General features: G+C 54.2%; 1 protein-coding gene across 1 annotated transcript in view; it reads left to right on the forward strand.

The window, feature by feature from the left end:
• Positions 1–7,452, forward strand: part of KIF13B (kinesin family member 13B) — a 268,551-nt gene extending 261,099 nt beyond the window's left edge. The window contains exons 38-39 of the mRNA XM_045286833.1: positions 981–1,977; positions 6,915–7,452. Of these exons, the coding sequence (XP_045142768.1) occupies positions 981–1,977; positions 6,915–7,204 (1,287 nt within the window). The 3' untranslated portion in view covers positions 7,205–7,452. The remainder of the gene's footprint in view (positions 1–980; positions 1,978–6,914) is intronic.
• The last annotated feature ends 8,231 nt before the right edge of the window (positions 7,453–15,683 follow it).

Genomic DNA, 15,683 nt, shown 5'->3' on the forward strand with positions numbered 1-15,683 from the left:
AGACACAGTGGGATTTGGATAAACGGTGGCTGTCATCTCCCCTGATGAAATAGGGGCTGTGTGTGTGTGTGTGTGTGTGTGTGTGTGTGTGTGTGTGCCCTGCCAGAGTGACTCACAGATAGACTGATATGCAAGGGGCAGCCTCCCCAGGCTGCCAGGCCTGTCCCCCACTCTGCACCTTGCCAGGAGGCTGTCTACTGTTTGCCCTCGTCTCCCGGGCATCTGAGAGACCCCTGACTCAAGACATGGAATCAGCCTTCAAAAGCAGGCTGAGTGGAAGCAGGCCAGAGAGGACCAAGCACTGCAGGGCGGAGCCACAAGGAGCCTCTTCCCGGTCTTTCTGCGTGACCCCTGGCCAGGCACGGCCAGTCAGTCAGCTGCCCATAGGTCATTTGCATGCATGTATGTGAGCCGATGAAGCAGGTCCTTGATGAGATCATCATTTAAATTTTGCCGCAGAAAAGAACTCTTCTGGCCTTTCAAATGATTCTCAAAATCTCCTTGTGAAGTCTGTGGTGGGCAGGACTTCTGTGTCTCCCCGGAGCGGGCTTGAAGCCCGAGGCGGGGTGGGGGGCTGGTACTGGGTGAGGAGGGAAAACTCGGGTCTGCACCGTAGTCCATAGTAAGAGTTTGACTTCTTGTTCTGTCATAGGAAGCCTGTGTAGTAGGGATCAGGGTCTTTGTTTGCACAAGTGAAGAAGCGGGCAGGGACTCTGTCCATTTTGTCTGGGGACTCTACCACCCGCACCTAGCACAGTGACTGCTCTGTGCATAGGAGGCAGTCAGCTTTGAGTACCTGGAAAGCCAAGGTCACACCAAAATACCGGGTGGAACTGATTCAGAGCCAAGTCTGTCTTACTCCACTCTTTCCACTGTCACAGCCATACTTCTGCTAGCAGCATACTCATTTCCAGTTCTTTGGAAAGAAAATCCCTAACTTTAAGTTCTAAATAGTTATGCTGCCCACTTTTCTGTCTCAGGTTCACCGGGAGAGTGTGGGAGTGAGCGAGACACCCGGAGTGACTGTGCACATTCCTTCTGTGGTGAAGATCTGTGACAAGCCAGCTCAAGTGCCTTCCCAGCATTCACTTCTCTCAAACATGCAGGTCCAGGAAGTTCCAGAAGGTCCTCCCAGCCCCTTGAGTGAAGCCTCCAGTGGTTACTTTTCCCACAGCGTTTCCACAGCCACTCTCTCGGATGCACTCACCAGTGGCCTTGATGGCACTTCCCAAACCGTGCCCAGCTCTCCTCCGACTCCCATCTGCCAGGCCCCACTTGAGTCTGACCTTCCATATCCATCTACCGGGTCATGCGCAGAGAGCCACCTTCCTGCTCCTTTAGAGAACCAGACCAGCCTGCCAGCACTGCCAATCCAACCAAAGCTTGCTGCTCAGTGCAATAGTAATGGAGCACTGAAGGCCAGGGAATCGCATTCCTCCGAGAAGCAGAGTGAAGATCTGGCAAGATCCTCCCTCGCTATTGTTATACCCCCGTGTCTTCCCAGTTCTGCCCCCCAAAAGGAATCACCCAGCCAGCAGACTGGAGGGACAGTTTCCTCTGCCACCAAGTCACCAGGGAGCCCAGAGGAGCCAGTGAAGCCAAACGTCTCCAAGCCACATGTGTCTCCTGATTTCCGATCTCAGTTGCCTACACCAGCATCTCCTTTCAGAATCCAGAAGGTGCGGACCTCTGAGCTAAAGTCATTCTCTCGCATGCTTGGCGGGGACTCCAGCTGCTCCTCGGGCACTGAGGAGGAGCAGCTCGCCTCAAGAGGCTTAGGTGACATCGCCGGGGGTCAGGCTTTAGAAAAACTGGACGTTACGTCAGACTCTGAAGAAGCCAGTGAAGTCCCGGAGTGGCTCAAAGAGGGAGAATATGTTACCGTTGGCACGAACAAAATGGGCATCGTGAGGTACATTGGACCGACGGACTTTCAGGAGGGAACGTGGATTGGAGTAGAGCTCGATTTACCTTCAGGTGAGCGATACTTGTTTGAAGCAGATGCTCGGTGTTGGCAGCAGCGTGGCCTGTTCATGGGGTCTTTGGAGAAATTGTGGGGCTGGGTTCAGGAGAGCTGGCCCTCATGTCAGACTCTGCCAGTAAGTTTGGTGACTTCTCAGTGCCTCAGTGTCCCCACTTTTCAAAACTAAGGATTTTCACAGACAAATTTAAGACTAAGTCTCCTTTTGAACCACTAGGCACATGTCAGAAACCTAAGCCAGTGACTAAAGGCAAGCATAAATTCCATAATGAGTTTCAATGTACTTTTAGTCACAGAAGCACCCACATTTGAGCTCAGCTTTATTTGACATTGGAGATCAGGTCGTAAACAGAAGCGCACATGGTGCTCACTTCCCGAGAGGCAGACGGGGTCCCTTGACCCAGGACTGGGAGCCTCTGGATACGATGCTCTAGGAGACATTTCAGTTGGCCACCCTCCACTTCCCATTATGGAGCGGTAGATTTGAAAAGCAATAGACCACCAGTTTCATAAAAACTGAGGGGCAGAACTTCAGGAAATATCTTGTCCTTCAGGAGTTCAAAAAAAAGTTGGTTTTTTTCATGGTATTATGAAGATATGCCATAAAACTTCCCCATTTTCAGTAGCTTTTTGTATATCTGGAGAGCATTGGACAGCTTTCACCATATTTTACATTTGGACCAAGTTCATCCCCCACAAAAGACACCTCCTGCCCATTAGCAGTCACTGCTCACTCAGCCTTACCCAAACTCCAAACCAAACCCACTATATGGTGTTCATTCTGACTCCCCGGGACCTTACGTGGGTTTCTTCTGTCTGTCTCCACTGCAGCAGACAGCCTCGTCTGTCTGGTTATCAGCCCAAATGCCTAACCCACCACACACCAAGGCTCCTTTCACCCAGTCTTCCAAACTAAGCCAAGCCAAACCAAACTCACTGCCATCGAGTCAACTCTGACTCAGAGCAAGCCTATAAGACAGGGTGAGTTTCTGTGGGTTCCTGAGACCGTAATTCTGTCCTGGAGTAGAAAGCCTCCTCTTTCTCCCATGGAGCAGCTGGTGGTTTCAAACTGCTGATCTTGTGGTTAGCCGCCTAATGCATAACCACTGTATGACCAGGGCCCCTTTCACCCAGTCTTAGGCAAACATTAATCTATTTTCTGTGGCTCTAATTTGCCTGTAAAGGTCTTTTTTTTTAAAGAGCCACACAACACGTGGTCTGTTGTGACTGGCTTCTTTGATGGGAGCTGATGTTTGTGGGGCTCATCTGTGCTCAGTGTACACGTGTGTACACATTTTTTATGCCTGTACATTTCACTTCTCTTCAGTATATCCCTAGGAGTTAAATCGGTGGTGTGTTGTGAGGAGTTTCCAAACTGTTGTTGGCAGCTGCACCATTTCAATTCCCACCAGCACTTTCTGCACATCTGCGATGACACCGCTTCCTGCCAGGGGTTTTGATTAGAGTCAGCCCAGTAGCTGGTGAGGTGGTGTCTCACTTGGCTTTGATTTGCATTTCTCTGATGAAATGAGCATCTTTTCATGTGCTTACTGGCCATCATCTGTCTCCTTTGGAGAAATGTGTGTTCAAAACATTTGCCCATTTTTAAGTGGTGTGTATTTCTTTTTATTATTTACTCTGAAGAGTTTTAAAAATCTATCTAGAAGTTCCTTAGGAGCTATGTGACTGCAAATGTTTCCTCCCATTTTGTGGGTGGCTCCTTCACCAGCCGGTATCATGTGAAGCACACAGACACTTTATTTTGATGAAAAACTTTATCAAGTTTTGAACCTGAAGTTGAATACTTTTCATGTGACCATTGATATGTCTTCTTTGAAGAGATGTCTCCCCAGGTTCTTCGTCCTTTCTTAAGTAGGTGTTTATCTTTGTGTTAAGCCATAGGCTTTCTTTATCTCTGCTGGATACTAAACCCACCCAAGATGTATACCCAACCCACTGGCATTGGGCCTATTCTGCGCGCAGCAACCTTAAAGGGTAGAGCAGGGCAGTCATCAGTCTCCAAGGCTGTGAATCTCTACAGCAACAGACTGCCATGGCTTTGGGCTCTGGATCTGCCTGGCAGCTTTGAACCTGTGGCCTTTTGGTTAGATGCCAAGCACTGTACCACTGCACCACCAGGAATCCTTATAAGATTTATAAGCTAACCTAGCTTAACCTACTGCTATCAAGTTGCTTCTGACTCACGGTGACCCTATATTTTTAGTAAGCTAAATTGTTTATGGTAGCGGGCAGCCTCATCATCATGGCACTCAATTAGTTTCCCCCCAATGTGTAGGCTGTCTTTTCACTTTGCTAATAAAAGTCCTCTGATAACTCTAAGTTGTTGATTTCGATAACTTCCATTTATCTATTGTTTTGTTGTTCATGCCCTTAGTATCAGCTCTAAGAATTGCTAAATACTAAGTCCCCAAACATCACGCCTATGTTTTCTTCTAAGGCTTGTGTGGCCGCAGTTCTTTTAGGTTCTTGATCCATTTTGAGTTGAATTTTGTTTATAGTGTGAGGTATGGGTCCAAGTTTATGTTTTTGCCTATAGAAATCCAGTTGTCCCAGCACAATCGGTAACAAGACAATTGCTTCTCCACTGAATGAACTTAGCACTCTTGTTGGAAATCAAGTGACCGAAGATGTGTGAGTGTGTTTCTGAACGCTCGCTGATGGTTCCTCGGTCTGCCATTACACAGTGCATGTGTTCAGATCCGGAAATGGAGTCTTCGTACTTTCTCCTTCTTTTTCAAGGGCACCTTGCTTATGAAGGTTCACTTGCAGTTCCATATAAGTCCAAGGGTTGGCTTTTCTGTTTCTGCAAAGAAAGCTACTAGAATTTTGAAGGAGAAGGCACTGAATGTATAGAATGTCTTTCCATTTATTTAGGTCTTCTTTAATTTACTTCCTTTGTTTAATTTTTTTCCAGTAATGATCTATAATTTTCATTATTGGTAGGTATTTTATTCATTTAGATGCTATTATAACTGGAATTTTTACCTATTGTCATCGTCAGACTGGTCATTGCTTTTGCATACTGATACTTGCTTGGTTTGTGTGTGTTAACCTCCTCTTTGCAGGGGTGTTTTTAAGTCCTCTTGACTTATTTAACCTGTAACACCATCCTCAATTCTGACCACACTCAATTTTGCTGATTCATTATAGATTTTTATCTTGCATTTAATCCATCTTGACGGCCTTAGTATCCTCTTCCTCAAGAGGAGATGTAAGGGAAGGTGACGCGTTAGCACCCAGTAGGTGACTAGGACAGTAAACAACATCTCCTCTTGGGCCTCTTGTGATCCAGGGCACCAATAGCCTCCCCTGTAGCTGGGGCTCAAGGCTGGGGAGCTGGGTTTTAAGGGAGGGTGTGAGTGGCCTGGCATCTGGGGAGGAGTGTTAATTGGTGAGAGCAGAGTGGGAGGGAGGGAGAGAGCAGGCTGTAGCCAGCAAAAGCTGACTCAGTGCCTAGGGACATGGAGGTCCCACGAGCCCTGAGGCAGGCGGTGGCACTGGGTGCAGTGTGCCCTGGGAAAGTGACCTGGAGGAAAGCCCCACTATCTGATGGCGAAGGTTGGTTCAGTTGCTGTCCCTCGGGCTGAGATTTCCGGAATGGCTGCTTCTTCCCGTTCAGGAGTGGACGGAAGCCTTCATTCTCTGGTCCAGGGCTGCAGATGCTGGGTCATGGGTGACTCCCTGTGTCTGGAGTCAGAAGCATAGCAGTGAAGGCACTGCCATTAGGCATAATTTTGGCCAAGAATATCTAGAAGATTATTGTGCAAAGCTAGAATTTGAAAAAAAAATTCATTTCTATTAAAATGCTAATGGGAGTTGGGAAAGCAATTTTCATCTGCAGTTGTACTCAAGAATTTTGAAGGGGAATAAACAAATAACCCAATGATTCCAATAAATAACTTTGAAGCACCCACTATGTACCTGTCACTTCGTGAACCTGGTGAGCAGAGCAGTCACCCGGTTTTGTTTTAGAGGGGAGTAAGCAAGCGCGGCTCAGGCACCAGTGCGTGCTGTGAAGGAGATCCGTGGGTGGAGGCAGGCAAGGGGCTACAGCAGGATGGAAGCCGGAGAAGCTGGAGGGGGTTGGCCTGGTTGCTGGCCCGGGCCCCACCAGGGTGTAGTTGAGGTGAGGTGAGGAGTGGCCAGCCCACCGAGGGTTTCAGTGTGTGCCAGGGGCCAAGGGGCACCTGCTCCTGTGGGAGTGAGTTCCTGTTAGTGTTAATGAGAGGTGGAATGAGATGTGCCGCTCTGTGGGTGAGCAGAGCTTACCCCAAGGGTGTGGTGTCCAAGTCTGCAGTCACCTGGGAAGCCGACTTGGGAGGTGGGGTGGGGTGGTTCTAGTCCACCCACCTTTTGGGTTAGCAGAAGATTGCTTTACTGTTGCTCCAGCCCGGGCTCATTGAGATCAGAATCCAGTATGGTAATTGGCTCTGGTTGGCAGGGAGAGATATGGGAGGGGCAGTTGGGCCACATTCTTTGGGGAGAGGATTTAGACCTTGAGCTTGGAAGACTAGGTGGTTGTAGCTGTAAAGAGCAGGTTCCCCACCCCCAGCACACACCGCCTGTGCTCTGTGTTCCATTTCCGTTTGGTTTCCAGGAGGCACCCTGGCCTGGCACATTAGCATGAGACAGGTCCATTTGCCACGTGGTCATTTAAATCTGCCTGCGAACACCATCCTTCCTGCGCATGCATTTCAGCCCCCTCTGTTTGGTACCTGGTGCCAGCCCTGCCCTGGGAGCTCCCTGCCCCTGTTGCTTTGGAAACGGCCCAGGTAGAACACTAGCCTCACAGGCTTTAGGAGGCCACAGAACAGGGGGGCTGGGCGTGTGTCCTGGTAACCACTGCTGCTGGGTGGGGGTGCTGGGCCTCATTGACCCACCTCTAAGTGGCCATCTCTTCCTCGCCCTCCAGGTAAGAATGACGGCTCCATCGGTGGGAAGCAGTACTTCAAGTGCAACCCGGGCTATGGGCTCCTGGTGAAGCCCAGCCGCGTGCGGAGGGCCCTGGGCGCGGTTCGGCGGCGCAGCGCGGGGCTCAGGCTGCAGGGTGCTGTCCCCGAGGCCCGCAGGAGCGCCACTTTCTCCGGCTCCGCCACCAACCTGGCCTCGCTGACTGCGCTGGCCAAAGCCGAGGGTGGTGCGACTCTGCGGGCAGAGAGGAGCCAGCGGAGCGCAGAGAACCGCAAGTCCTGGGCCAGCTAGGCCACCTCCCGGGACCCCGCACAGCCCGCCCCCTGCCCAAGGCCTCTTCCAGTCCCTGAGGCCTGCCTGCAACACTAACCAAGACGCCCCCTCTGAGCCTCTCCCGCGAGGACCAGGCAGCCTGTGGGGCTGGAGCAGCGGCCCGAGGAGGGCTTCAGCATGAGGGCTTCCACCTGACGCAGGGTCAGTGACCACTCCTGCTCCTCCCAGGACTCCCGAGGGGGTCTGTCTCTCCCCCGCCCCCCTCCCCCCCCCACATGTTTGGGAAGGGCTGCCTCTGCGCAGGGCAGCCTGTAGGAGCCCCTGAGGTTCTGGATGGTGTGGAGCGGAGGTCTTGGGGACACTACGCCCTGCGCCTCTCATGCCTGCCTGGGTGCCTTGGCCAACGAGGCCTTTTTACCCCTTGACATCTCTTAACTTACAAAAGAATCATGACTAGTGCCACCTGTGCCTAAAAGCCGACTTCGACCTTGGGCGTGGACCCTCAGTCAGATGGTCCTCAGGCCTCTTCTAACCCCTCTCCCCAAACCTCCCACCCTAAGTAACAACTGCCCGCAAGTGCCTCTGCCTTCCTGTGCCCCAGAGGGGCCTGCAGGGCCAAGCCCTCCTCCTCTGCCCCAAAGCCTTTAACAGGGTCTTTAAAGTTTTTTTGTGTGAGTTTAATGGCCTTTAAACCTGGAACACTTCTTTATGTTTTCCATGTATTCCCTTAACCAGAATACAAGAGCATATTTATTTATGTTAATTTTTTCAAAATCTGAAATCTTTTGCAAGCCACAATCGTCTCTGCCGGAGGACCTGCCTTTGCGGCCCGGCCAGGCGCTACAGGCAGAGCTCCGTGATGGCCACACGGAGCTAAGCCGGCAGGGGATTTGGCCCCTCCTTTATTGCCCACTAATGCAGACACACAAGTGTCCTTACTTTACAATGAAAGCAGAAACTTGGGAGTTTGTGTGGTTGTCTGCCTGTAGTCAGTGCTGGTGAATGTAGAGGCAGTTCCCGCTACTTTATTCGGTGCACTTTGGCTTTCTGGGAAGGTCCTTGGCACAGAGGCCGACTCCCCCACTGATGCTCAGGCCTGGTGGGTTGGGACGTGGCCCTGCAGAGGCTGGGATTGCTCCACTATCCCCGTGGCTGCCCTCACAACGCAGTCTGGCCCTGACCGATGGGCCATCCATTAGGGACAAGGAGGACAAGTCTCGAGGTACCTGTTCCTGGTGGTATCCCCGGGGTCAGAGGGCTGACTTGTGGAGACAGGTGTGGTGGGGCTCAGTGTCGTGGACAGGATGGAAACTGCATGTATGCCGCCGGGCCCATGTCCTGGGACAACACAGTACTGTTGTTTATGTTCCAAAAGAAACGAGGCACCCAGCATCTCAGTCTGGGCCCTGCCCATCTCCCTTTGGGCCCTTGGGCCTGCCCTCACGCCACGCTCCTGCAGCCCAGCCCCGAGCAGGGGCTACACGGCACCTTGCTATTTAGTTTTGTGTAGTAGTGAAAGAGACACCCTAAAAAGACGCCCCTAGGAAATCCCAGTTCTTAAGGGATTTGATGCCCCTCACAGGCTGCGTGCCCAGTGATCTCCCTCCCCTTGAGGTCCGAGGCCTGCCCGGGTGCCCTCCTTCCCAACGGTGCCCTGCCTGCCTGGGTTGGGTGTCCGACTCCTCCCTTGTGGGTTTTATGGGAGTTGTTCTTAGTGTGTGCCGCTCCAGATAGGATGGTCTGATCTTGAGGTTTACTGGCCTTTCTTTGGGCTTTGCCCCGGCTACTGTTTCCTCCGGATCATGCGCACTTTCGGGTGCTTGTGCCCTCGTGGAGTCAGGACACACTCAGAAGCTGTGTTTTCCCACACCCACGGCTGTAGAGAGAAGGGATCGTCTCACAATGAAGAAGCCAGCCAGGAAAAGTTACAACGCGTGCAGTGCATGCTCCCACCTCTCCTGCGGGACTCTGGGGACACCCTGCCCTCTTCCCGGCCCCATCAGCCTCTCCTCAGAGGCCTCCTCTGTGAAGTTGGCTTTGGGTGCGAGAATTTCTGCGCACACTCATCAGGGCAGTGGGACCATCACTGCCCCCTTCCCATGGTGCGCTGCCTGGCCCCTCCTGCTTCCCGTTGGCTCCCACCAGCCCTGAGACCTGGCTCCTTCCCTGGCTGGATGGGGTGGGAGGGTGTCAGACTCAATGGTTTCACCATCCACTTTCATGGACAGGGAGCAGCTCTGTCAGCTGGCCCTGGCAATGTTGTCCCTGGGCAGTCCCCAGTGGTTGAGGTGTTGGGGGACAGCCCCCCGCAGCCCTGCTCGTCCTGACCAGGTCCTTTCCTTTCCTCAGACTCCCCGAGCCACCCTACCCCCCAACCCCACGGGAGCCTTGGCTCCTGGTGTTCGTGTCCCCCTCGGCCTAGTGCTCAGGGACCCAACTGCGCACAGCTGTCCCGCCTGCCGGCCATGGGGCAGCAAGCACAGCAGCAGGCTCAGGTTTCTCTGAGGGAAACAGTCCGCCCCTGCGCCCAGGGTCCCGGGGCGAGGCGAGAGCCCAGCCCGCCCAGGGCTCTCCTGAGCTGGCTTGCTTCCGGGGTGCCCCTGGGCGAGAGCTCCCCCTCCTCCTGCGGCCCCAGGGCCCTCCTGTCCGGCGGGGTGCGGGGCGGCCTGGAAAGTGCGGATGCCTGGCGGGCAGTGTTTGGGCCCTGACCCTCCTCCTGTCTCCCATGGCTGGAGCCCCTCAGGCCTCTCAGGGGTTGGGATGAAGCTGCCTTGGGCCTGGGCCCCGCTCTTCCCTCTGCTCCGGCCGCGTGGGGGGGCCGTAGGGCTGCGGCGGCAGCAAGGGGGTGATGGATGGAGGAGACCCTTGTGCGTTTCAGCGTGTGTGATGGTGATCTCCCACTTAAAGCCCCTGGGTGCGAAGCCCCCTTTCCCGGGGAGGCATGGCCTGCCTGCGGGCGCCTTACCCTGCCAGGGGTGGGCGCACAGCCGGGCTTCCCAATGCGGACAGACCGGTCCCACCCCCCACCCCCGCGACTTCCTGAGTCCACCGGGCCTTCCCATGGGGCTGCTGGTACCATGCGGAGAGCCCTGTAACAGCTACATGTGGGTTTTTGTATATATGACGGGTTCCTATTTAAGAAGCGATTTGGATGTGGGGATGATAATGATTTGGTACATCATAAATGGGAGTTTAAATGCCCAGATTCATTGTAAAGATGTTTTGTGTTGTATAATGAACTAAACTGCTGTAATTTTGTACCATATAGGTCTTTCATCATATGACCAGCAGCTCAATAAAGCCAGATGATTCCATCCTTGCTCTCCTGTGTTGTTAATCCTGCTACCCATCATGGCCTGGCTGTTTGGGGGCTCATTCTAGGCCGCCCTGTGCTTGGTCACTGCCGGGCCTTGTTCTGAGTGATGGGGAAGACGGGTGGGGAGTGTGGAAGCGCTCGGGGTCTGCGCCACATTGGCATGAAGGGAGGAACTTAGGGAGGCCGCTCTCGCCCGACAGGACAGACTTCCACCCTTTAGTTAAAATCTCAGCCCCTTAGAGGAGCAAGGAGCTGATTGACCCTTTCTGGTGACCCTGGGTCTTTACTTGGCACTCTGGCCTGGCCAGATAGCTAGGGGCCACCACCTGCCCGACCCCACCAGCTTGCAAGCAGAGGGCTTCCCCAGCCCCACATGCAGAGCTGGTTGGACTCCTGCTTGTTGAAAGGGGGTGGGCCACATTCCGGCCAGAGCTTGCTGCTGGGGAGGGAAGCCCCTTTTGCAGCCCTGTCACCGAGACAGGGTGACAGGTACCATCGGATGTTGCCTGTAGACCCCTCATGGTTCCTGGGTGGTCGCCAGTACCACCTGCGACTCTGGTCCCTGCCTTCGTGGATTGTGCCACTCCTGTCTGATAAGAACCCACACTTGCAAATTCAGGGCTGCAGCAACACTGAGTGAGGTCTGCTGGGAGGTGGCCACCAGTCGCAGAGCTAAGCACTGCCCAGTGACGCCAGACACGCACGCGGAGGCCCAGCGCTACGCTGCTCTGAGTGAAGCAGGCATCGGAATGTGGACTTGAACTCAGAAACGAGCTCCAGTGGATGTCACATTGAGTTCATGTATTCATTCATTCCATGAATGTGAGTGCCCGAAAATCCCCAGAGCCACAGGTGGTTCACACATTCAGCTACTATCATCACAAGGCTGGAGGTTCGAGCCCACCCAGAGGGGCCTGAGGAGACAGGCTGGGAGGAAAGCAATCTACTTCCAGAACAGGGGCCATTGTAATATTGGTCGCTGTGCGTAAGATGGCTGGAATTAGGTGGCTGGCCTTGTGAAGCAGAAAACAGCCCCGCTCTGTTTGATACACGGTAACCTTTAGGAGCCACCATGGGTGAGGCAGGGCACCAGGAGGCCGGGCCCAGCCTGTGGGGAGTGGCCTTAGCTAGGATTGGAGGAGCTGGTGAAGGGGGAGGGAGTGCTGGGTGGTCTAACAGGAAGACGAGAGTTCTGGACAGGTGAAGCTTGGCGGCTGCGCAGCCTGGAGGGTTCAGGTGAAGCTTGTCTTAAGCAGGCAGGCAGACTGGCAGATGAGAGGCTGGGCAGGGAGTCTGCGCTTGAAAGCACATCAGCCCCAATAGAGGGGCATGGGGGAGTGTGGTGGGGGTCCTCAGTACTACACCCCACCTGACCCATCTCTACTTGACAACTCAGTCTGGGAGCATCTTAGTCTTGCCGTCTTTCCTAATTCTGACACTTCCTAAAGGTCCATTTACTTGATCGTATTGTACTGAAGGGAATTTTATGCTCAGACCATTGGTGGAGGGAACTTGAGCATTCCACCCTGCCTGAATCCTCAAGAATTTAGTCCCAGTTTTAGACAAAACAGAACCAAAGCTTTAGTTGTTTTGTGTCCTGCTGCTGTTAAGGAGAACCCCCCAGGCAGGTGGCTCTTAAGGAGGCTCTGGGAGTGGCCAGGGGCAGGAAGGATGGAGAGAGAATAGAGCATCTCTAGGCTGCAGGGCTCATTGTACACAGGAGGGCTGGAGGGGGGTTGGGGGGGGGCCTGGGGGCAGCTCCATAGCCATAGCAGGGCAGGGGTACTGTGGGGCCAAAGAAGCTACCTACAGGCAGCGTCTCCTCTGGAAACAGGGTGTGCTGGAAGGTACCCTGAGCAACACACGTCACACACACTCTCTCTCTGTCAGAAGGAGCAGCCAGGTGGGGTGACTCGCCCTTGGCCTGGCCCCCCAGTGCTGGGTGACGGCTCCACAGCTGTGAGCTTCTTCCCAGAGACGTTTTAACACAGAGCCAGCCAGCCAGTCTTCATTCAGTTATACATTTTATTTTCTAATAGGTACAATACTAAAATAAACACAAATTAAAAAAAAGTTTTATTAAAACAAAACTGTACAAAAAAGCAGTATACTACATTTTAATTACAGAACAGTCTACTGTCCAAAAGGCACTAATCCAGAATAGGAGATACAATGATACAGGACCCATTTGAACTATTTTAATCAATACAATAGAGCGCTTGTTTCTTTGACCATTTACATCTAGAAACAAGGGCTTTTTGCTACAGTCATTACACATTGTTATAAATATGAGTCCTACAGGTGAAGGTGCAGTATCCCTCTCCCTAGAGAAGAACATCAAGGGGGGCAGGGGGCAGGGCCTGGGGAAGGGAGGCTACCGCTGGGCCCGGGGCTGTCTTTAGGTGTGGCCTCCCAGTTGGTGGTTTCCTGGCTGCTGTCTTATTGCTGGCAGCCACGGGAGCCCTCTCCTGGGTTTTAGCACCGGGAAAGTGGGCTCTGAGATGGGCCAGGAACCGGGCAGGAGGTTGGAGGTTGGGGTGGCAGGGCATCACAGCAGACGGCGGCCTTTGGGTAACCTGATCTGAGAAGAGGCAGGGACTCCTCTGTGGAGCCCTGTGCTAAGGGGCCAGGCGGCAGCCGCCTTCTGCTTCCCAGCACACAAACATGGTCCTAGGCCCTCTGGGGAGAGCTCAAGCCCCTTCACTGGCAGGAAGGCAGGCAGGCAGGCAGGGGAGCCCACAGGGGAGTGCATATTAGAGAGGTGCGACATTCTACTCATTTCCTCAGAAACTGACTCTAGACGTGGGGCTGACTGGCCTCCCAGAGGCCAGCTGGCCGGCCCCCACCCCACCCCACCCCAGAGCTGAGGGCCAGGCTGAGCACTTGGGGTTTGTGACCATGATGCAACTCCAGTCTCATTCTCGAATGGGCTCTGGCCCCAGGAAGGGAGATACTGCAGCTTTCAGAACAGTGTCAGACACAGAGAAGACAAAGACAGGCATCTGGATGTTAACAAAAATAGTAACAAAGAAATATGCTTAAACCAAATCTCTCCTCACAGCATTCTATACTACATCCTCCTTCTGCTTAGCAGAAAATTGTACGTACACAAAAATACAATTACACAATTTTGTAGAACAGTCTGATTTTAATATATTTATATATATTTATATTTATACGAGTGGCAGGTTAGTTCATTATATAGAGCTTTTTGCACTTTTGGCTCATATGCAACAAGGCTTATAAATTCAGCTTTAGCTTTCATTCAGGTTTTATAGCTTTTGAACAATTGTTTTCACATTTAAAGCAGCATCCAATTTGCACTAGGAGTTGGAAGTGATGACAGGAAAGATGGGGTCGGGGTTCCTCTCGGACCGGGAGGATACATTCCAGTGTGTGCGGCAATGAGAACAGGACTGTCATGTGGACACGAGTAAACCGTGGTGACCCTTGAGGTAGACCGGACACCTTACAGCAGACTCAGACACAGGTGTGACTCGCCCTCAAGGACACATGGTGCACAGGATGGAGAAGGGAGACTCCAAACGCAAACACACACGTAGACACACAGTGGCCAGGCTGGGCGGACGCCCCCGCCCCCGCCCCCGCCCCTCCCGCTCGGGCCTGCTGGGCGCTGAGCATGGTGGAGGTGAAAACCTCTCGGGGAGCCCGGGGTGCTGGTTGGCGTGTTAACTAGAAGCTGCCCACGTGTGGCAGGGGCGCGGCCCGTCTCTGCTCCAGCTGGGAATTCGAGTCCAGCTGAGGGAAGAGCAGCCTGCCTCTCACTGTGGCTCACTGGCCCCTGCCCGCTGCCTTCTCTGGCGACACCCACCGCGCAGGCCCGGAGGAGCCCCGACCCATCGGCACAGCGAGGCCCTGCTCCAGCCACGTCGGGAGAATTCAGTTCCCTCGCAAACCTGCCCTTATGTGCTGAGTGCGAATGCCCAGTGCGTGGGTTAGGCCTTGTCTGAACAAAAATGCTGGATCAGTCATGAAAATAAAGTGCTTGGGCATGGATGGTTCCATCGCAGGCCTGTGGGTGCGCAGGCCGCGTCGCAGCGCCCTCCCCCTGCGGTTGGAGCGGGGCGCAGTCCCAAAGGACGCCCGCAACCCGAGGCCGGTCCTTCGAGCCGACTTGCACCACTTTAAAAACCCAGCAAAGCGCAGCAGCATGCCACGCTCACTCTCAAAGACGCACTTTTGACCTTGCTAACACCCGACGGACGGCACTGGCGCCTCTGCGCCCCTGTGAGCAGACACCCTGGTCTCTCAAATCATAGGGGGCCCAGGGAGGGTCGCGGTGACCCCTCCACTTTGCCCTTTGGCTCGGGGTGCATCTCCCGGCGGCTGAGGAAGCACGGGAGTCGGCTCCTAGGCCTCTTGCTGGCCCCTCCTCTTCCCTCGACTGCGCCGGGGACCCGGGGAAGCAACAGAAGACTCCAGAAAGGTTCTCTGGGAACCAAGACTATAAGCACAACAAAACACCCCCAAAAGCAACACGGGAAACAGCGACAAAGCCAGCCCGGCGGCCTCCCCCTTGCCCGTGTGCTGCCAGCAGAACGCAGGGCGGGAGGGGCGGCCACCTGTGCCCACCCGGGGCTGCGTGCAGGGGCCGGAGGGGCACAGGCCAACCCGCTGGCGGGTTCCAAACTTGCTTAGGCACTTAAAAAACACAAATGGAAACGTATCCTTCGACGGTACCGCATGCCGCGCTGGCCCGGACTGGTGGTCTACATCGCAGGGGACAGAGGGGCCCTTTGGCTTTGGTTGAGGGGCGCCACTCTCGGGGGCGCAGGACAAGGGCTGCACCGCGGATCTCAAGGGGAGCCCTCGGAGCCATCCACGCCGGCGAATCGGGAGCAGCCCAGCGCAGTTGTAAGGAGCCTGGTGGCGCAGTGGCTAAAGTGCTCAGCCACGCCGGAGTCCGGCAGGGAGAACCCGGAGCCACTGCGAAGGGAACGCTGAGGCCGCTGCGCCCAGAGCGCAGCCCCGGAGCCCGAATGGCGTCGTTATGGCGGGTGAGCATGCCGGTCCCTATTTAACAGCTTCAATGAATGCGAAGTGGAAAAGCGACCTCAGAGACGTGGACGCCAGGCTCAGGTCCAGTACACGGAAAACTTACAACGAAAGGATCCCGGGATCAAGACCGCCTCCCCCTCCTCGCCAGTTTCCACGCACCTC

This window comes from Echinops telfairi, unplaced genomic scaffold (genome assembly GCF_000313985.2).
Source record: "Echinops telfairi isolate 266 unplaced genomic scaffold, ASM31398v2 ScPeMD7_9;HRSCAF=40, whole genome shotgun sequence".
Classification (NCBI taxonomy): Eukaryota; Metazoa; Chordata; class Mammalia; order Afrosoricida; family Tenrecidae; genus Echinops; species Echinops telfairi.